We start from the raw sequence: 23,015 nt of genomic DNA, 5'->3' as shown, positions 1-23,015 counted from the left end.
GCACCACTGTATAAGTTTTTTATAGACTTCTATTTTATGACTTCTACATTATGGAACCAGTACAAAAACACTAGATTTCCAAACATTAGTTTTCCAGCACAAAATTAAATGTTACAGAAAAAAGTTTGTGTCAGTAAAGAAAGCAGCACATTACATCATCTTTCGGCTGTTCCCGTTAAGGGTCGCCACAGCGGATAATGTCCCTCCATCTCCTCCTATCCTCCATATCTTTTTCGGTCACACCAACCCTTCTCATGTCCTCCTTCACCACATTCATAAATCTTATCTTTGGTCTTCCTCTTTTCGTTCTACCTGGGAGCTCCTCTCCAGCATTCTTTTCCCAATATGCCCTGGATTTCTCCTGTGTAAATGTCCAAACCATCTCAATCTCACCTCTCTCACTTTGTCTCAAATGGGGCTTTTCCACTACCAACGCGGCTGAGTTGGGCTGAGCCGTGCCGAGCCGTGCCGTGCTGAGTTGGGCTGAGTCGAGCTGAGTGGGGCTGTTGGAGTTGCATTTCGACTACAACCGCGCTGAACTGTGCTGGCTGGAAGTGGGTGGACACATTGGGTGGAGTTAGCGAAAGTGGGTGGACGTCATGTGATGTCGTTAGGCGGCGCAAACAGTGACATCAGTGACCTTTTATGCGGTAGTCTCACGACCCGGATAGTAAACAATAAACATGGAGGACATGGAGTCGTTAGTGTTGCTGGTCTTGGTGCTGTGGCTTGTTGTCACCGAAAACGTCAACAGATACTGGCAAGAGCGTATAGATGAGGCAAGGCGCATAAGGCTTCAGAAAGAGAATTCTTCTTCTTCCGGGTTTACGGTGTTTACAGATCCCAGCGTGCTCGCGGGGCGTGTGTGGGCATGTGAGGACACTCCTCCTCACCAATCAGTGCACAGGGGAGTGTCTCCTCATGCCCCTAGCCCCACTCGGCTCAGTTGGGCTCACTTCAGCCCCACTCCAAAACCGTGCGAGTTTTGGGTGCTGAGTAGGGCTGAAGCGAGCTCAGTCGTGCTGCTCTGAGGTAGTCGAAACGCGAGCCGTGTTGGGCTGAAGTGAGCCGAAGTGAGCTGAAAAAGGGTAGTGGAAAAGGCCCAAAAGTCTAGCCTGGGCCCGCCCATCCTAAGTGTGACGCAACACGGGGGGCTGTTGCGAACTTAGTCTGGCAAGGCAAGCTATCTCCAGCTCTTCCAAGCTCCCGAAAAATCGGGAGCCAATCAACTTTGAGCATCTCCAACGGCCCTGGGTAAAGGTGTGTTCAAGGCAGTGACGTAGTAGAACTGCGACCGGAAACCATAGATTGTTTACAGAATCTATGCCGGAAGCGCTTCATTCACTAGAAACATTACGAACATGGAGCAGCGGCAAGCCTTTGACACAGCGGTAGATGCTGTATTGAAAGCATTCAACGGGAAGTTCTCATTGAAAACAGAGCAAGGAGCAGCCCTGGAGGTATTTATTGAAAGGAAGGACGTTTTCGCCTTGCTCCCGACCGGCTTCGGTAAGAGTTTAATCTACCAGTTAGCCCCGCTGGTAGCCAAATCAATGGGGCTCAGCGAGAATCCTATCGTTGTGGTCGTCTTGCCTTTGATCGCGCTATTATCGTCCTCTTCCTCTTCAGCTCCTCCTTCTTCTTCCTATTACTCAAGCAGTTTCTGTCGCGTCACATATGTCAGAGGAAAGAGTGATGTGATTGGTTTAAGCTTCGTCACAGCCTTTTCTGGCTTCAACCAGTAGCAAACTGAGGCATTTCAGGGAGGCGGGTCAACCACGCGCTTTGGGAAACGGTTGGGCTTAATATCTATGCCAGACCAATGCTCGCAGAGCTTTGAAGTTGCGTTAGCCAGACTACCAAAAGTCATCCTACATGTACTGTCCCTCTAATATACTCGTTTCTAATCTTGTCTAACTTTGTCGCTCCCAATGAAAATCTCAACATCTTCAACTCTGCTACATCCAGTTTAGCCTCCTGTCTTTTTTGTCAGTGCCACTGAGTGATTTGTCTCCAAACCATACACCATTGCAGCATATTACATAATAGACCACTTTTCAGACAAAATCATAATGAAGGCTACTGGGTTTTGCTGCAAAATTAAGAAGTGACTGTGACAGTCAGTGTCCAGAAGAACTATGGCTGGTTTTGCAAGATGCTCAGTAAAACCTACAGGTCATTTCATTATAAAACTGCACTCACTGTACTTGAGACTAGTAATTTTTTTTTTTAAAACCAAGGGTCGTCTCACACCAAATATTGACTTTGTTTCACTGATTATGGCTTACTGCTGTTTATAGTATTTTTATACTGTAAATTTTCATGATTTTGTAAGCCATTTTTGGTCTACAGCATTTCTTTACATGTGCCTAAGACTTTTGCACAGTACTATATAATATATTTTCTTACTTTCATATTTGTGTATGTATGACAAAACACACAGTGTTTCTTCTAGCAAGCCTTTGTTTCAGCTTGCTAGAAGAGGTTTTGCAAATATCTTCTAGCAAGCTGAAACAATCTCTGATGAGCATCACTAACATTCAACTTCAAGAGTTCATGACGGCACGGTGGTGTAGTGGTTAGCACGGTTGCCTTACAGCAAGAAGGTTCCGGGTTCGAACCCAGCAGCTGGCGAGGGCCTTTCTGTGTGGAGTTTACATGCTGTCTGCGTGGATTTCCTCCGGGTGCTTTGGTTTCCCCCAAAGACATGCAGTTAGGTTGATGCGGGGTGCCCTTAAGCAAGGTACCTGCTCCCTGGCTGCCCACTGCTCTGAGTGTGTGCGTGTTCACTGCTTCAGATGGGTTAAATGCAGAGGATGAATTTCACTGTGCTTGAAGTGTGCATGTGACAAATAAAGGTTTCTTTCTTGCTGAGGCTGACTGTAAATTTCCACCACTGGGAGTGTCGTGAATGAACTGGAAATGCAGGAGCAGTACTAAGAACTTTAAATGTGTTTGTGCAATGAGTCCATTTTCGCCCTTCTCTGGTCCCATAATAAAGGTTTAAAATATAAAAAAAAGATAAATAAAAATAGAATATGGATAATTATTTACAAAAAGAAGTACAAGAAATGACATTACCAGAGATTGCGCTCCTAATTTTACTGACAGGTCTCTTAAGACAGGTTTATTTTTTTCCTTTGAATCTCAAACTAGGGCGGCACAGTGGTGTAGTGGTTAGAGCTGTCGCCTCACAGCAAGAAGGTCCGGGTTCGAGCCCCGTGGCCGGCAAGGGCCTTTCTGTGCGGAGTTTGCATGTTCTCTCCGTGTCCGCGTGGGTTTTCTCCGGGTGCTCCGGTTTCCCCCACAGTCCAAAGACATGCAGGTTAGGTTAACTGGTGACTCTAAATTGAGCGTAGGTGTGAATGTGAGTGTGAATGGTTGTCTGTGTCTATGTGTCAGCCCTGTGATGACCTGGCGACTTGTCCAGGGTGTACCCCGCCTTTCGCCCGTAGTCAGCTGGGATAGGCTCCAGCTTGCCTGCGACCCTGTAGAACAGGATAAAGCGGCTAGAGATAATGAGATGAGATGAGATGAGATCTCAAACTACTGTTGTCAATTCAGTTCTTAAAAATACCAGCTTAGACCCTCAGAGTTTTAGGACACAACCAGAGAATAAAATGTTCATTTCTCCACCACACGTGTTTGTGTGACTTTTATTTTGTCAGGTGATTTCTGAACCGGAAGTGGTTACTTAGTTGTGTGCATTCACATGCTTTGGAACTCTCGTGGTTGATTTTTTTCTCCCGGCTTTAAAAAGTACGCTGTTATAGCTGATTTATTATTATTTATTTTTAAAAACATATTAGAAGTTGTGTCCAGTTGCGCGCGCGGCTGGAGTAAACAGCTGAGAGCAGCATGGTCAGGTCAAGACGGTAAGTTTATTATAAACTTAATATTTCTAATGAAGGTATAAAGGTAAAGCTGGTAAGAAAAAGCCCGCTCTGTAATACTGGGGATGTTAGGATTTAAAGCCATGATTTAAGTTGGTTTTATAGCTACACGTGATTTAGGATTGTTAGACTTTATGATTTTAATATTTTAGAGCTTTTAAGATTCTTTATTATTTTAGACTAACCTGACCTTCCTCTTTGCGAGACATAAACATGGTGTCTTGTTTAAAATTGTAGTGAAAATATCTCGCACGCTTTGACGTGCATAAATGCTGAAATTGCTGAATCGCTGATATGAATATTATTATTTTGCTTATGATTCACACACACACACACACATTGTAAGGTTTCTCACCGTTCCAGCTGGGGGAACCCTTTCAGGGGATATGCCTCTTATTACATTAGCAGAAGTCACACACTTCATGTAAAATATTTAGGATTTTATTGTGTGTTGGTGTATAAACCAGGGGAGTAAACACACTGGACCGCGTCCAAAATGGCGGATTAAAATACTAGGTAGTAAAAATCAAAATAGTGCCACTGACATACTACACACCAGGGGTTTGGGGTTTTTTTTTATAGCTATTGAAAAGACCAGGGGCCAAGTCAAGTTTTCCTGGGGCTTGTATTTGTTAAGGGAGATTGGTATACGGGCAATTCCATGTAAATGTCAACCTCACCATGCAAAAATAAAGCAACATGTAATGCATCAAAACCACTCCCAGAGATATCACCTAGGCCTGTATTTTACAGATGTGAATAAGTTGAACCAATTTGTAACCAACCTAATATGTCACAGTCAGTCTTTCTTTCTTATAATGTAAAACCCAAGCTAAAATCAACTTTGATCATGTACAATTCTATATTATTGCCACAAGCCACAGAAATGTATGCTAAAATCCACAAAACAGCAAAACAATAGCCATCCTAAATATTATTTAAGAACTTTGATAGTTTTAGCTGATATTTAGAGAGTTTTTCAAAGGGTTATGTTGGTTAAATTGGTGATTTTTCTAAACATATGCCATGTCTATTTCAGACGCGTCACATCCATAACGGAATTTCGTCACATCCATAACGCTGACTTTTCCTTCTGAAACTCTGCATGAAATCCAAAATATTTTAAACAAAGATTTTTTAATATTCACCTTGGACCCCTCTATCAAACGGATATCTCCATTTCGACATTAGGTTTACAATTTCACAGAGTTTGATAAAAATGTACAGTCACCCAAGAAAAGTGATACTTTTTCTGTCACATCCATAACGCATCTTTTCTTGGCACTTTCTGGCATGCCCTAGATGTACTATGGGAATTGTTCTTGTTCTATCACTTCTCCAGTATGGTACAGCCTTAAAATGTGCAACACCTGTTTAAATACTGGGAGACAATAAAACATGCACTGGGTCATTTGTTGCCATTTTGAGTTCAAGTGTCACATCCATAACGCTGGAATTGCTCATACATAGATTAGTTTTTGTATATAGTTATAGGTATGTGTATACAGTTGTGTTCAAAATAATAGCAGTGTGTTTAAAAACGTGAGTAAAGCTCAAAATCCTTATAATAGTTTTTATTTCCATGCATTGGGAACAATGCACATTATATTCTACATCAAAACATGAAGAAAAATGTATGAATATTTTAATTACTTTACAGAAAATGAAGAAAAATGAACATTGGGCTGTTCAAAAAAATAGCAGTGTGTGCATTTTTCATTACAAACTCCAAATATTTACTGTATAAACTGAAAAAATCTTAAGGATTTAGTATTCCTGTGAATCACTAAACTAATATTTAGTTGTATAACCACGGTTTCTGAGAACTTCTGGCACCTGTGAACAGGCATTCCAGCCCAGGATGATTTGACAACATTCCACAATTCCTCTGCATTTCTTGGTTTTGCCTCAGAAACAGCATTTTTGATGTCACCCCACAAGTTTTCTATCGGATTAAGGTCCGGGGATTGGGCTGGCCACTCCATAACTTTCATTTTGTTGGTCTTGAACCCTGATGCTGCTCGCTTACTGGTGTGTTTGGGGTCGTTGTCTTGTTGAAACACCTATTTCAAGGGCATTTCCTCTTCAGCATAAGGCAACATGACCTCCTCAAGTATTTTGATATATGCAAACTGATCCATGATCCCTGGTATGCGATAAATGGGCCCAACAACATAGTAAGAGAAACATTCCCATATCATGATGCTTGCACCACCATGCTTCACTGTCTTCAGAGTGTACTGTGGCTTGAATTCAGTGTTTGGGGGTCGTCTGACAAACTGTCTGCGGCCCTTGGACCCAAAAAGAACAATTTTACTTTCATCAGTCCACAAAATCTTTTTCCATTTCTCTTTAGGCCAGTCGATGTGTTCTTTGGCAAATTGTATCCTCTTCAGCACGTCTTTTTTTTAACAGTGGAACTTTGCGGGGGCTTCTTGCCGATAGATTAGCTTCACACAGGCATCTTCTAATTGTCACAGTACTCTCAGGTAACTTCAGACCGTCTTTGATCACCCTGGAGCTGATCATTGGCTGAGTCTTTGCCATTCTGGCTATTCTTCGATCCATTCGAATGGTAGTCTTCTGTTTTCTTCCACGTCTCTCTGGTTTTGCTGTCCATTTTAAAGCACTGGAGATCATTTTAGCTGAGCAGCCCATCATTTTCTGCACTTCTTTACAGTATACGTTTTCCCCTCTCCAATCAACGTTTTAATCAAAGCACGCTGTTCTTCTGAACAATGTCTGGAACGACCCATGTTTCTCAGGTTTTCAGAGAGAAATGGATGTACAACATGTGCTGGCTTCATCCTTAAATTAGGGCCACCTGACTGACATCTGTTTTTTCACAGAATGAATGATCTCACTAATTGAACTCCACACTGCTATTATTTTGAACACGTTCCTTTCACTTAATTATTCGATTACACAGACTCAGGAGCATGCATATCATGAATGTTGGGTCTGTTGGTTTTCTATGACTCTACTACACCTACTGGTAAATTATTTGCCATGTAGTAATATAATTTCCACCAAAAACAGTGATTGATCTGGTTAGTCGTGTTGGACTGCTATTATTTTGAACACAAGTGTATGTATGTACTGTATAGATGTATTGTATGTGTGTATATATGCATAACATAAGTATCTGTATATATGATTTGATTTGGTCGATATTATACCATGTCGGTATGTCTTGGTATGTTTTCTTTTTGTTTGTTGCTTTTGTTTTCTTTTGTATATATAGTTTATTATGGTGGAAAGTGACGTTTGATTAGCGGTGGTATAGAGGGTTAGGATTGGATGTTATTACTTGTTACAAATCCTTTCTGAGCATTATTATGCTACTGCCTTGTGGCTACGCTATTCTGTTTATGACGATGTTTTGATTATTGCATTTCTTTTATTTAATTTTTTTTTATTTTTATATCTTTATTGTTCGGAATAAAATAATCAATCAATCAATCAATAGTTACAAGAGATATTATCACCCACATATATTCAAAGGTTATGACATCTTTATTCCTGATTTTTGCACTGCTCTTTTAAAATTTATTTATATTGTTCACTTCAGTTTCTGTCTCCTTTATTACTAAATTATTATCAACACCCTTAATGTGTCAGGAAACTGAGGCATGTGCCAACTGATTTAAATATCACTAACGGGGTGGCTACAATTATCGACACCTTAAAGCAAAACCTTTACAACCCCGATTCCAAAAAAGTTGGGACAAAGTACAAATTGTAAATAAAAACGGAATGCAATGATGTGGAAGTTTCAAAATTCCATATTTTATTCAGAGTAGAACATAGATGACATATCAAATGTTTAAACTGAGAAAATGTATCATTTAAAGAGAAAAATTAGGTGATTTTTTTAAATTTTATGACAACACCACATCTCAAAGTTGGGACAAGGCCATGTTTACCACTGTGAGACATCCCCTTTTCTCTTTACAACAGTCTGTAAATGTCTGGGGACTGAGGAGACAAGTTGCTCGAGTTTAGGGATAGGAATGTTAACCATTCTTGTCTAATGTAGGATTCTAGTTGCTCAACTGTCTTAGGTCTTTTTTGTCATATCTTCCGTTTTATGATGCGCCAAGTGTTTTCTATGGGTGAAAGATCTGGACTGCAGGCTGGCCAGTTCAGTACCCGGACCCTTCTTCTATGCAGCCATGATGCTGTAATTGATGCAGTATGTGGTTTGGCATTGTCATGTTGGAAAATGCAAGGTCTTCCCTGAAAGAGACGTCGTCTTGATGGGAGCATATGTTGCTCTAGAACCTGGATATACCTTTCAGCATTGATGTTGTTTTTCCAGATGTGTAAGCTGCCCATGCCACACGCACTAATGCAACCCCATACCATCAGAGATGCAGGCTTCTGAACTGAGCGCTGATAACAACTTGGGTCGTCCTTCTCCTCTTTAGTCCGAATGACACGGCGTCCCTGATTTCCATAAAGAGCTTCAAATTTTGGTTCGTCTGACCACAGAACAGTTTTCCACTTTGCCACAGTCCATTTTAAATGAGCCTTGGCCCAGAGAAGACGTCTGCGCTTCTGGATCATGTTTAGATACGGCTTCTTCTTTGAACTATAGAGTTTTAGCTGGCAACGGCGGATGGCACGGTGAATTGTGTTCACAGATAATGTTCTCTGGAAATATTCCTGAGCCCATTTTGTGATTTTCCAATACAGAAGCATGCCTGTATGTGATGCAGTGCCGTCTAAGGGCCCGAAGATCCCGGGCACCCAGTATGGTTTTCCGGCCTTGACCCTTACACACAGATTCTTCCAGATTCTCTTGATGATATTATGCACTGTAGATGATGATATGTTCAAACTCTTTGCAATTTTACACTGTCAAACTCCTTTCTGATATTGCTCCACTATTTGTCGGCGCAGAATTAGGGGGATTGGTGATCCTCTTCCCGTCTTTACTTCTGAGAGCCACTGCCACTCCAAGATGCTCTTTTTATACCCAGTCATGTTAATGACCTATTGCCAGTTGACCTAATGAGTTGCAATTTGGTCCTCCAGCTGTTCCTTTTTTGTACCTTTAACTTTTCCAGCCTCTTATTGCCCCTGTCCCAACTTTTTTGAGATGTGTTGCTGTCATGAAATTTCAAATGAGCCAATATTTGGCATGAAATTTCAAAATGTCTCACTTTCGACATTTGATATGTTGTCTGTGTTCTACTGTGAATACAATATCAGTTTTTGAGATTTGTCAATTATTGCATTCCGTTTTTATTTACAATTTGTACTTTGTCCCAACTTTTTTGGAATCGGGGTTGTATTTTTAAATACATTTCTGAGTGGATAGTATCTCCATCCTTGACTCGTGTGTGTGTGTTTTATATAATTTTTTTTTTCTCATCATCTTCCACTTATCCGGAGATGGGTCACGGAGGCAGCAGTCTGAGCATGGAAGCCCAAACTTCCCTTTCCCCAGACACCTCGGCCAGCTCCTCGGGAAGAACACCGAGGCGTTCCCAGGCCAGCCAAGAGACATAGTCCCTCCAGCGTAGTGTTGCTTTCGTCAACGAAAATTTTGACGAAATATTGTTGTCAACGAACCTTTATCATGTGACAAAAACGAGACGAGACTAGACGTAAATGTTGGTCTTGTGACAATAACTATAATTAAATATATAATGCAATATAGATGACGAATAAAAACAAGACGAAATGTGGCTTAAGAAATAAAAACGTTGCTAAAATGTCTTAGTTTTTGTTGACAAAAATGAAATGAGACGTTATTTCATCTCTTTTAGGCGCGTTATTATTTTTTGCTGTAGGCGTGCTTGTGTAGTTAGGGACTGCAGACACAGGTTTACTCATCTCCCTCGCGGCATTATTTAAAACTATGCAGAGATGGCCATCCAGCCGGGGATCTTTGGACGAAAGAGAAGAGAAGACATTTGGGCAAACTTTATGTACAATGAAGTGGAGAACAAGACCGAATGTGTGGTAGACAAAGACGGGCAGAAATGCGGTCACAAAATCGCTGGAAAAAACACTACAAATTTAAAAAGACATCTAAAAGCATTCCACAATGAAATTCAGGTAAAACACGTTACTCTCTAAACTATTTAAGAAAGCGTAGCCTATGCTTGTTTGTTTGTATGTTTCACAAGAATCCGTTATTTTCTTCGGGATGAATAATGTCTACCCTAAAGGTTAATGTAAGGTGTTGGCTAAATTTAGACATTAGCTTTATAAGTTAACACACTACCTATTTGCTACTCGGCTAAGGTAGGCTGTAGCTTGCTAATGCCTCTATCTACGACTCGATAGTCTCCCCTTTATCCACTATCTTATCAGAATCACATTTCTTAGATGCCCGAGTGTCCATGCGTATTCAATATTATTTCTCCAAAACGAAATATATCTAGCTCCACGACGTAATGTAACTCGGGCAACGTGTTAACTTGTTCGCGTTACGTCGTGGGCTAGAGACGTGGGGCGCTTTGGAGAAATAACATTACTTATGCATGGATACTTAGCGATCTTTGCAAAAATCCTGTCTGATAACATGGCGTTGGTGGATAAATGCTCAAACTTTGAAGGTGCGAAGCGTTTGGTATGAAGGCAGATGGTTAGCAAACAGAGAACAGGTCGTTTGTAATATTCGTATAGAGTGATCTTGAATGCATCGCGGCGGTCTATGCTTCCAAGCTTTCATTACGACCGAGCTACTGGTTTTAGGGATGTGTTTGAGGCTCTGCATCTTGTGGCCTTGTATTTTTTTAAAATGTTAATAGCCTACTTAAAAAAATCTCCGTACACGTGTCCAAGGATAGGCAGTGTTTTTGTTCTTTTTGCTGTGTTTAATCATGCAAGTCAATAACAAGCCTGAAAACGGAACAGGCAAGAAAAAAACTTGCTCTCGTGTAGCAAGAAGCATGTGTGTACTGCGCTACGCACACGCACACACCTCACAGTTTGACAAATGTGGGTTTTATTGCAAGAGACGCCCTATCTGTGCCATGCACCAGTAAAAAGAAAATCTTATGTCATAAATATTGCCGTGGAGTAATGTATACCGGATAGTTTTTTTTTTTTCTTTTGTTGTTGCTGCTGTTTGTATCAAGAAGTCTTTAAATAACACATCCAGGTGGTTACCGTTTATGTTGATGCTGTTGAGACTGCTGGTTATTAGGTTCAGTCTGATCCATTTTGTCAACTAATGCTTCTTTACCATCCCATTTTATCTCCACAAGGCACAAAATGGTGTTAAATCGTTCAATAGTTTTTGATACAAAGTCCGCTTAAGCTTACATGCAGCACAAGTCACACACTTTTTTTTTTTTTCCATTTTATTTTATTTGTACTTTTTTACTATGTCATTGTAGCCCAACCATTCAGGCACCTTTTTTTTTTTTTTTTTACTTTTTCATGTGATATTTTATTTGTGTGTGTGTGTGTGTGTGTACTTGGTGTGTTTCATTGGTAAATTAAATATGTTATACATTCAAATCAGAGTGTGTGCCATGTCTGGAATGAATGTACAGTACTTTTGAGTTTATACGGTGACAATAAGAACCTTTTTTACATTGTGAAATGGCTATGACTGAAAGGAAATGCTGGTTTTCTTTGTACTATTAGCTACTTGTACTATATTGACTAGATTAAATAGAATTGCATTACTAAAAAGGAACAAAAATACAATTTTCATTGACTGAAATTAGACTAAAATGGCATCAATTTTCGTTGACTAAAACTAAACGAAAATACTCATGGATAACTCGGACTAAAATAAGACTAAAATGCTCAGACTTTTTGTCAACTAAAACTTGACTAGACTAAAAAGGGTATGGACGTGACTAAAACTAATAAAAACTAAAATGACAGCTTGATACAAAGACTAGACTAAAACTAAAATTAAAACAGGCCGCCAAAAACAACACTACTCCAGCGTGTCCTGGGTCTTCCCCGGGGCCTCCTCCCGGGGGGACATGCCTGGAACACCTCCCCAGGGAGGCGTCCAGGAGGCATCCGAAAGAGATGCCTGAGCCACCTCAGCTGATTCCTCTCGATGTGGAGGAGCAGCGGCTCTACTCCGAGCTCCTCCCGAGTGATTGTGCTTCTCACCCTCTCTCGAAGGGAGCGCCCAGCCACCCTACGAAGGAAACTCATTTCAGCCGCTTGTATCCGCGATCTTGTTCTTTCGGTCATTACCCAAAGCTCATGACCATAGGTGAGAGTCGGAACGTAGATCGACCGGTAAATCGAGAGCTTCGCCTTTTGGCTCAGCTCCTTGTTCACCACGATGGACCGGTAAAGCGACTGCATCACTGCAGAGGCTGCACCGATCCGCCTGTCGATCTCACGCTCCATCCTTCCCTCACTTGTGAACAAGATCCCGAGATACTTAAACTCCTCCACTTGAGGCAGGACTTCTCCACTAACCTGGAGAGGGCAAGCCACCCTTTTCCAGTCGAGAACCATGGCCTCAGACTTGGAGGTGCTGATTCTCATCCCAGCCGCTTCACGCTCGACTGCAAACTGCCCCAGTGCATGCTGAAGATCCTGGTTTGAAGAAGCCAACAGGACATCATCATTCGCAAAAAGCAGAGATGAAATCCTGTGGTTCCCAAACAGGATTCCCTCCGGCCCCTGGCTGCGCCTAGAAGTTCTGTCCATAAAATTATGAGAGTTAAAATTGACCGCCAAGTTGGCATTCGAGCTGAGCCAGCCAGCCCTGAGTGCGTGACATCACAGCAGGAACCAGTTTTAAAGTGCATATCCTGGACCAAAATTATTATTTTTTTTATGAAAGTATGTCCCTTTACACACTCATCCAGAAGGGTAATTTTTCTGTCTACAGCAGAAAAAAACAAAAAAAACAAAATGCGTCTGGAAAAATCCCAAGGGAGTTTGGAGCCAGATTCGTGATGTCACCTGCGGAACCGCCAGCAGACTGCGAGGGCTTGCACGGTTTCAGTGCACAGCCTGTGTAGACCAAGTTTAGCAGGTAGCAATTTTGCATTGAAATATGGAATTGTCACCTGAGTGGGAAACGATGAGTACTAATCCCATCATGATTGGTGTTGCTACACCCTCCTACGATACATCTGTTAACCATTTTAATAATTACGCGATAACCAAGAAATTTGCAAAAAAAACACCAGGTCGTTTTCTCATAAACAAACCAACACTGACGTAGGATTCAGAAGGAGGCGTCCTGCGCGTGACGTCACGAAAATCAATGTTTGCCGGGAAATCCAAATGCCAAGTTTTTTCAGAGGCGGATCAATTCGCCTCAAATGGCTTGATTTCAACTGAATTTTTCTGGTGTTGCGCAAGGTAAAAAAAAAATTGCACAAAATGCAAAATGTGACAGATATTTGACCAAAGTTTAATATAAAATAGGAGAATTACATTGATCATGCTCCTGAATTTACCTGTGATACACGGGCGATTGCTCTAAGACAACGAGGGAGGCTCAGCCTCCTCTAAAAATGACGAACATCGTGTAGGATGAATTGCGCTAGGCTTATGTTATAGCCAACCTTATAACATTGCTATTTCAGATCCAGAACCATAGAAATATGTGCTCAACCCAACTACAGTGCGAAATCATTCCGTTATAACTTTCCCCAGTTCGCCTAATGTGTGCGTGAGTTTTTCCCCCTCGTGACAGCGCGATGCAGCCCAGCCTCAGTGGATTGGGAGCTATGTGCTTGTCAATCTCAAAATGCAAGACGATTATTGGACAAATACTGCGAAAATGCCCGCCCACGGAGTCTCACGGACTCCCAGCCTCAGTGGACTTCAACGGCATGTGGGAGCGATGCGCTTTTCAATCTCAAAATGCCAGATGGTTATTGGACAAATACTGCGAAAACGCCCGCCCACGGACTCTGAGCCTCACATGGGAGGGACATGGCAGTTTCCGCGAGGAGACTGGTGATTGGTGAAAGCGGCCAGATATTTTCTTTGATTGACAGCTCGTTTCAACTATAGACAGGCAGCGGACAGTGTTGCCAGATTGGGCGATTTCCTGCTCAATTGGGCGGTTTTTGAACATATTTTGGGCTGGATAACGTCAGCAGTATCTGGCAACATCAGTTCAGTCCCATGCGGATTCGCAAGTGCTGTGGTGTATTGTAAGAGATCAGCTTACATTTCGATTTCATTCATTACATACGGTTTCTACCAGCTTTTTTAGTTTGTATATATTTTCATTGTAAATAAAGTGTAAATATAGTGTTGTCAAGTTTGCTATCTTAGTTCCAGAAATTTTGTTTATTTGAGTGACTGAACTTGAACTTGAGGGGGCTAGTCAGCTAGCAAGAAAGCTGCGCACGGATGCCAAGCATTGCTGATTTAATTTTGGCGAAGCCATTTGCCAGTCTTCCTTTCGAGGAAAAAATTAAAATTAAAGAGCAGGGTAGACCAACGCCTCAAATTGACTTGGTGAAAAAGGTAGGGAATAATACTCGTTCCTTTCAGCTCTCCTGGTACGAGAAAGTGAATTGGCTAACAGCAAGTGACCCACATCAACAACAGTAAATAGGCTACTTTAGTAATATGTCATGGATGGACCAAAAATATAGAATCTATTTAAAATGTTTATGCTGAGTATATTGTATTGGAATATATGTTTTTCTGGATATGAATTAAACACAGCTACAATTTGGAAAACATTTTTAAACAAAAACACAGCCGAGGTCAATTTTTAAACAACATGCCACAATTTTAAAATATAAAATGTTAAAATATACCCCCCCCCCCCCCCCAAAAAAAACCCACCATCATGTATATTGGACAGTAGGCTAATGGGCCAAAAGAACCTGTTATTTCACAGTTTGTGACCCTGCCAACAATCAGCCAGATCAGAGGCAAGAATATGGGCAAAATTGATGTTTTTTCTTTTAAAATCTGGAAATATCGTAACCGACCAGCCTCCCCTGTTTGAAAGACTACCAGCCGCCACTGCTGTGATATGCACTTTAAAGGAGATACGCAGAACCTTTATTTTTAAATACATTTCTGAGTGGATAGTATCTCCATCCTTGACTCTTGTATGCTGCATAACTGGGAATTTAAAAAAAAAAATGACATCACAGCAGGAACCGGTTTTAAGGCCAAGGCCTTTGACAGCTACAGACCAAAGTCATAATATAAAATGAGGTCCTACCTAATAGCGGAGCTTCCATTCAAATGAAAACAAACATGCAACAGATGATGTACTTTGACGTGTTTTCAGTTTTATCACGAGAAGATAAATTTCTCCAAACTCACATGTACTGTATAATATTATTCTTTTTATTACTATAAACTACAGTGTGCTTTCGGGATTTATAGCAAAATGTTTTGAAAACAAAAGATACACGATTCATGAAAACACTGACTGGATTCAGGTCAACCTGTCAGATCCCGAAGGATTTCGCAGTGATTCAGAATCAACATCACTATTTAGAATTAAATTCCTACAACTCATCATTTCTATTAATTCATTTTCTTACATGTTTCCTTTCACTTTCAGCTTGTTGCTTTTCTTGTGAAAGATTTCTTCACCTTTCTCTCGCTCTTTCACATCTTTCCTTTTCTTCCTCTGTCAAAACTCTTTCTCTTCCTGGTTTTGACTTCATCTTTCTCTCCTTGGTTAACTTATGACATCTTTTTTTTTTTTTAAAGTTTGTATTCAAGTTTGTAAAAATGATCATTATTTTGTTGTGCTGTTTGAGTTGTTCTCGGTGGGAAAACCCAATAAATATGAAATTATCTGTAGATAAAAACAAGTTATGAAGGCGCGCGCACACATACCATTTTCTCCAATGCATCCAGGCTCAGTTGACTGCAGCAGCTCATTTGTGGTGTCTGGACAACACAAATTTATGTTGACCTTAATATTGCGTGGCAAAACAAAAAACTTATTTTATCCCTATACAGTGGGGCAAAAAAGTATTTAGTCAGCCACCAATTGTGCAAGTTCTCCCACTTAAAAAGATGAGAGAGGCCTGTAATTTTCATCATAGGTACACTTCAACTATGAGAGACAGAATGGGGGGAAAGAATCCAGGAAATCACATTGTAGGATTTTTAATGAATTAATTGGTAAATTCCTCGGTAAAATAAGTATTTGGTCACCTACAAACAAGCAAGATTTCTGGCTCTCACAGACCTGTAACAACTTCTTTAAGAGGCTCCTCTGTCCTCCACTTGTTACCTGTATTAATGGAACCTGTTTGAACTCATTATCAGTATAAAAGACACCTGTCCACAACCTCAAACAGTCACACTCCAAACTCCACTATGGCCAAGACCAAAGAGCTGTCAAAGGACACCAGAAACAAAATTGTAGACCTGCACCAGGCTGGGAAGACTGAATCTGCAATAGGTAAGCAGCTTGGTGTGAAGAAATCAACTGTGGGAGCAATTATTAGAAAATGGAAGACATACAAGACCACTGATAATCTCCCTCGATCTGGGGCTCCACGCAAGATCTCACCCCGTGGGGTCAAAATGATCACAAGAACGGTGAGCAAAAATCCCAGAACTACATGGGGGGACCTAGTGAATGACCTGCAGAGAGCTGGGACCAAAGTAACAAAGGCTACCATCAGTAACACACTACGCCGCCAGGGACTCAAATCCTGCAGTGCCAGACGTGTCCCCCTGCTTAAGCCAGTACATGTCCAGGCCCATCTGAAGTTTGCTAGAGAGCATTTGGATGATCCAGAAGAGGACTGGGAGGATGTCATATGGTCAGATGAAACCAAAATAGAACTTTTTGGTAAAAACTCAACTTGTCGTGTTTGGAGGAGAAAGAATGCTGAGTTGCATCCAAAGAACACCATACCTACTGTGAAGCATGGGGGTGGAAACATCATGCTTTGGGGCTGTTTTTCTGCAAAGGGACCAGGACGACTGATCCGTGTAAAGGAAAGAATGAATGGGGCCATGTATCGTGAGATTGAGTGAAAATCTCCTTCCATCAGCAAGGGCATTGAAGATGAAACATGGCTGGGTCTTTCAGCATGACAATGATCCCAAACACACCGCCAGGGCAATGAAGGAGTGGCTTCGTAAGAAGCATTTCAAGGTCCTGGAGTGGCCTAGCCAGTCTCCAGATCTCAACCCCACAGAAAATCTTTGGAGGGAGTTGAAAGTCCATGTTGCCCAGTGACAGCCCCAAAACATCACTGCTCTAGAGGAGATCTGCATGGAGGAATGGGCCAAAATACCAGCAACAGTGTGTGAAAACCTTGTGAAGACTTACAGAAAACGTTTGACCGCTGTCATTGCCAACAAAGGGTATATAGCAAAGTATTGAGATGAACTTTTGTTATTGACCAAATACTTATTTTCCACCATAATTTGCAAATAAATTCTTGAAAAATCAGACAGTGATTTTCTGGATTTTTTTTTTTTCTCATTTTGTCTCTCATAGTTGAAGTGTACCTATGATGAAAATTACAGGCCTCTCTCATCTTTTTAAGTGGGAGAACTTGCACAATTGGTGACTGACTAAATACTTTTTTGCCCCACTGTATGTGACGAATATGGCAAAAGTTAGCTATGGGATGGTAGGTTAGAAAGAAAGAAGGCACAACTTTATTCATTACACACTTGTGAAATTTCCTCTCTGCATTTAACCCATCTGAAGCAGTGAACACACACATGCACACACACGTGAGCAATGAGCGCACACACATACCCAGAGCAGTGGGCAGCCATGCTAACAGCGCCCGGGGAGCAATCGGGAGTTAGGTGCCTCGCTCAAGGGCACCTCAGCCCAAGGCTGTCCCATATTAACCTAACCTGCATGTCTTTTGGATTGTGGGGGAAACCCACGCAGACACGGGGAGAACATCCAAACTCCACACAGAAAGGCCCTTGCCGGCTTCTGGGTTCAAACCCAGAACCTTCTTGCTGTGAGGCAACCGTGCTAACCACTACACCACCATGCCGCCCATAAGGTTGGCTCGTTCTGTGTAGTCTGCATGTAGCATTAAAACGTTAAAACCCAAGCTTAGACGACATGGAGTCGGAACTATGTAAATAAACTAGTTCTATAATTTGTCTTATGAAAACATCGCGTTCTGTCTATTTTTTTTGTCCCCAGTTACGATTGCCGTGTTCTCCACTTCCTCAGTGAAATGTACCAGAAAGGAAAATGCGCCAGGGTTTGATTAAACTTGATTAAATGATGCATATGTAAAATGCCACCATACACAGATCAGCCATAACATTAAAACCACTGACTGATGATGTGAATAGCATTGATTATCTCTCTCAAGGGGTGGAATAAATTAGGCAGCAAGTAAACAGTCAGTTCTCAAAGTTAATGTGTTGGAAGCAGGAAAAATGGGTAAGTGTAAGGATCTGAGTGACTTTGACAAACTGTAATGGCTCGACAACTGGATCAAAGCATCTCCAGAACGGCAGGTCTTGTGGGGTGTTCCCAGTATGCGGTGGTTAGTACCTACCAAAAGTGGTCCAAGGAAGAACAACCGGCGACAGGGTTATGGACGTCGAAGGCTCATCAATGTACGTGCAGAGTGAAGGCTGGCCTATCTGATCCAATCCTGCAGAAGAGCTACTGTAGCACAAACTGCTGAAAATTTAATTTATTTTATTCTGGCTATGATGGGGGTCAGAGCACAATGCATTCTAGCTTGCTGTCTGTGGTGCTGTGTAGTTGCAGACCAGTTAGAGTGCCCATGCTGACCCCCGTCCACTGCCAAAAGTGCCTATAATGGGCACATGAGCATCAGAACTGGACCATGGAGCAATGGAAGAAGGTGGTCTGGTCTGATGGATGTGTCCACATTTTACACCATGTGGCCAGATGGGGGTGTATGTGTCCCCTACCTGGGGAAGAGGTGACACCAGGATGCATTATGGGAAGAAAGCAAGCCAGCGGAGGCAGTGTGATGCTCTGCGCAGTGTTCGACTGGGAAACCTTGGGTCCTGGCATTCATGTGGCTGTTACTTTGACACGTACCACCTACCTAAATATTGTTGCACACCAAGTCCATCCCTTCATGGCAACGGTATTCTCTCATAGCAGTGGCCTCTTTCAGCAGGATAACGTCCCCTGAAACACTACAAAAAATTGTTGAGGAATGGCAAAGAGTTCAAGGTGTTGATTTGGCCTTCAAATTCCTCAGATCTCAATCCAATCAAGCATCTGTGGGATGTGCTGAACAAACAAGTCCAATCTGTAGAAGCCCCACCTTACAACTTCCAGAACTTAAAGGATCTGCTGCTCCCGGCTTGGTGCCAGATACCACAGCTCACCTTGACAGGTCAGAGCTCTTTTAGCAGCAAAAAGGGAACCCACACAAGATTAGGCAGCTGGTTTGAATGTTATGGCTGATTGGCGTATCCTCTTCAATAAGACAATGTGGTGGTGTACTATTTTGTTTTTAGGAACGTAGTATGTCATATTAATCAAATATACCATGCACTGAGAGGCTCCAGTTGAAATTATGGATTCTCTTCGGTGACTGGCATAGTACTGTTTTGTGAGGGGTGCAGTACTATGCCAGTCACCGAAGAGAATCAATAATTACCGGTGCCTCTTGGAGCATGGTATATTTTTGATTTATATTCCTCATCAAAAAATTCCAAACGAAAAGTGTTGATTGAATCTCAGCATAAACTCACTGGAAGCAGCCATGTTTGTTGTTTACATCGGTGCAATCTTTGACCTGCACATGTGCAATGTACCATGCTCTCGCCTGCCTCGCTAGGCATGATCATGATGCATAGAGCTACACACACAGAAATGCTCTCGAATCCACAGGTGTGACTCCAGTCAGCTGTATAGCTTGAAATTGTGATTTCAGTTCATGGTATATCCAGGATATACCATGACTGACTGATACAATATCCTTTTTTTTTTTTTTATGTCACGAGATACATTGCTTAATAAATGGTGGAACTATTTAATGTCACACTCCTATTTAGCATGATGGAATATGATTTTGGACGTGGACCTTTTCCACATTCCATAATCTTGATTCAGTGTCTTTGTCCAGCAGAGTTGTGCGAAGGCCAAAAGCTAAAAAGGTAGAAGAGTACGACAGTGATGATCCTGCCTGCTATAAAAATGAGGAAGTCCCAGATGAGGTAAAGGGTCTCTCAGATTGTCTTGAGGATTTTGTGGACAGCTGTGTTGCTTCATGTGTCATATGGAACATCAGAATTTAACTCGTCTTCACACCTGCTTTGTGTTTCTGTCATCAGAGATCGTCCAAGAGCGTGCAGGATAAAATAGAAGATTTCCACAGTACAAAAATCTCAGTGAGTTGCCCTTTGCACAGATCTGTTGTTGTTTCATGTCTGAAATCTGATCACTGACATTTCTTATATTTTTAGAGTCTTTTGGCTCAAGGTGTGCAGCTGGACAGTGAACAGGAGGATGAGGCCGATGAGGTGATGATCTTCAGCTGATTATTAATAATTGGCCAGTACACAATGAACATATTTTAGATGTGCAGGAGTGTTCTGTGATCATTCGTGGTGTGTTCAGGAAGAGGTGATGCCCCTGACACTTGAAGATTCAGATGATGAAGAGGAGGATAGCAGCAATGAAGAACAAGAGGAGACTGATATGGAGAGTGATCTGGAAAGAAGGAGGGATGATGGTAAGTCTTGATTGTTGGTTGATTTGATTTGTAATATTCATTCATTTTTAACTTGATTATAATTGTGTATTATTTTCAAACAGGTTCTAAATGCTTTTTTCTGTTTCAATTTAATAGATCTGCCAAATGATATGGCCTGGGGGAGCAAGAAGAAAATGTACTATGACTCTGATTATACCACTAAAAGTATGTGTTTGACTGTACGAAATTTACACTGTACATAGACTATATTCTGCATACACTGCTTTTGGTGTTAGTTTTCTGAAGCAGGATTTGAAAACACCGATTCTTGATTTGTTTGTAGAGGGAAAGTCGTTGGAGGAAGTAGAAGCAGAGGATAAGGAGGAAGAAGAGGAAGCCAAGAACATTCAAAAACGACTCGTGGCCCACTTGAGTGAGGAAGACTACGATCTAAACCTGCTCCAGGTACATTTGCAGCCTTAATTGGATCTGTGTAATATAGGATGTTGCACCCACTTCCTGGACTTAAACATCACTCATTTTCATGACTTGTCACATGGACTTAAGACTTAGGATTTAGGTTTAGACCTGGATCTGGTGTCATCCGGAAGAGGATGGGTTCCTTTTTTTAGCCTGATTTCTCTGAAGGTTTCTTCCTCATGTTGTCTCAGGGATTTATTTATTTTTGTTAAATCTCCAGCTGGACTTTTGAAAATCTGACATGTCTATCGTTAAAATTTAATTTTCAGCATGTCATATGACGTTCATCAAGAACATGTCATCAAAAGGCTCTAAGTTTGATCCCAGATGATGTCGGAGTCATCCATGACCAGGAGACCATGCTCTCAGAGTGGAAGGGATAATGTACTCTGTGCCTGTCAATCAAAGCTACACTCACTAATCATGTACATATGTGAGCTTGTGTACGCAGAACAGTGGGTACGGCTGACCGTGATGCGGCGTGAGCAGCAGTTCAGAGAGATGCATTGACTTTGTGTTTCAGAGGAAGCAGATGCCAGCCTTCAGCCTCTCTAACTGGTTGCTGTTGTGTGACAGAGGAGAGTTAGCTAACTAACAGGAATTGGTAAATGACCAACTGGGACCAAAATGTGAGGAAAAATGGTATAAATATAGTTCATGTGGATTGGAGTTGAACTTCTAGTAGGAATAAGGACAAGTTGAGAGTCTGTTAAGACTCTTGGTCTGTTAAGAATTTGCTGATGGCCTGGTTCAAGTCAGGTAGATCTTTATTGTTATCACAGCGATACACATTGTGCAGTACACAGTGAGATGAAATAACGCTTCTCCCAGAAGATACATTCAAGTCCATAAGTATTTGGACAGTAACGCTTTTTGTGTTTTGTCCTCTGTACGCCACTACAATGGACTTGAAATGAAGCCATCAAAATGATTGAATTATAGACTTTCAGCCTTAATTCAAGGTGTTTAACAAGAATATTGCATTAACTGTTGAGGAATTGTAGACAATATTTAAAGCCCTACCATTTTCACAGGCTGCAAAAGTAATTGGACAAACTTGTATCATTGTCAGTATAAGTATAATTTTTAAAACTTGGATACAAATCCTTTGCAATCAATGACTGCCTGAAGTCTGGACATGACCAAATGCTTCCTTGAGATTCCTCCCTTGAGACTCTTTACTTGGCCTTTAATGCAGCCAACTTCAGTTTTCAGACCCTCCAGGATTTCGCGATGTTGCGATTTGCAACTTCAATGCAAATTCAACCAATCCCCGCGAATTCAAGGCGGTGTTGCAATTCTATCCAATCACCACAACTTTCCCGCAAATTTGACCAATCGTTGGCGTCGTCTTGAGGTGACGTCGACAAACTACCTTCCGCCTTACTTCCGTGTATACGTTCAAGAGAAGCAGCACGTGCGCAGTGTTGCCAGATTGGGCGGTTTTAGAACATATTTTGGGTTGGAAAACAGCAGTATCTGGCAACACTGCATGTGCGAGTCAGTGTTTATTAGGGCTGTGCCGATAGACGATGCCATCGTCCATTGACGATGGTGGTCATCCATCACGATGGAGAGCCACCATCGTGATACCACGCCCCCTCCTGTCATAAACATGCATATACATATCATCTGGGCCTATTTAACCTAAAAAGTTAGTTTTTTGTTAGTTTAGTTAGTTAGTTTTGTTTAATATATAAATATATTATATAACATATATAATTATATATAAATACATAATTATATAAATCATTATAAAGTAATATCCTATTACCGCTTGTTCACGTAGGCTATGGTACAGGGACGTGCTAGTGAACATAACGTGGTTACACAAATACAGTATGCTACTAATAATAAATTTTGACTTCATTTTTTAGCCTACACTATACTTTTAATGTAAAATTTGTCATGTTGTTCAAACAAATAGCCACTATTAACGACTTCAGTCGGGAAATATTGCACCTTATCAAACGGCAGTGAAGCGCGGACTTCGGCAGAAGTCAAATAACTTTAATCTGGTAAATAGGCCTACTTTCAGACACAAAATGGTCCACTCTAAGCCATAATGTCA

The 23,015-nt window shown here is 41.4% G+C and overlaps 1 protein-coding gene across 1 annotated transcript in view; it reads left to right on the top strand.

Annotated features, from left to right (window-relative positions):
• Positions 1–3,707: 3,707 nt before the first annotated feature.
• utp3 (UTP3 small subunit processome component) overlaps positions 3,708–23,015 on the top strand; it is a 36,712-nt gene continuing 17,404 nt past the window's right edge. The window contains exons 1-7 of the mRNA XM_060910507.1: positions 3,708–3,875; positions 19,898–19,985; positions 20,103–20,159; positions 20,235–20,291; positions 20,389–20,503; positions 20,621–20,689; positions 20,808–20,929. Of these exons, the coding sequence (XP_060766490.1) occupies positions 3,859–3,875; positions 19,898–19,985; positions 20,103–20,159; positions 20,235–20,291; positions 20,389–20,503; positions 20,621–20,689; positions 20,808–20,929 (525 nt within the window). The 5' untranslated portion in view covers positions 3,708–3,858. The remainder of the gene's footprint in view (positions 3,876–19,897; positions 19,986–20,102; positions 20,160–20,234; positions 20,292–20,388; positions 20,504–20,620; positions 20,690–20,807; positions 20,930–23,015) is intronic.

This window comes from Neoarius graeffei, chromosome 26 (assembly GCF_027579695.1).
Source record: "Neoarius graeffei isolate fNeoGra1 chromosome 26, fNeoGra1.pri, whole genome shotgun sequence".
Classification (NCBI taxonomy): domain Eukaryota; kingdom Metazoa; phylum Chordata; class Actinopteri; order Siluriformes; family Ariidae; genus Neoarius; species Neoarius graeffei.
This window is presented reverse-complemented; position numbering and strand designations above follow the sequence as displayed.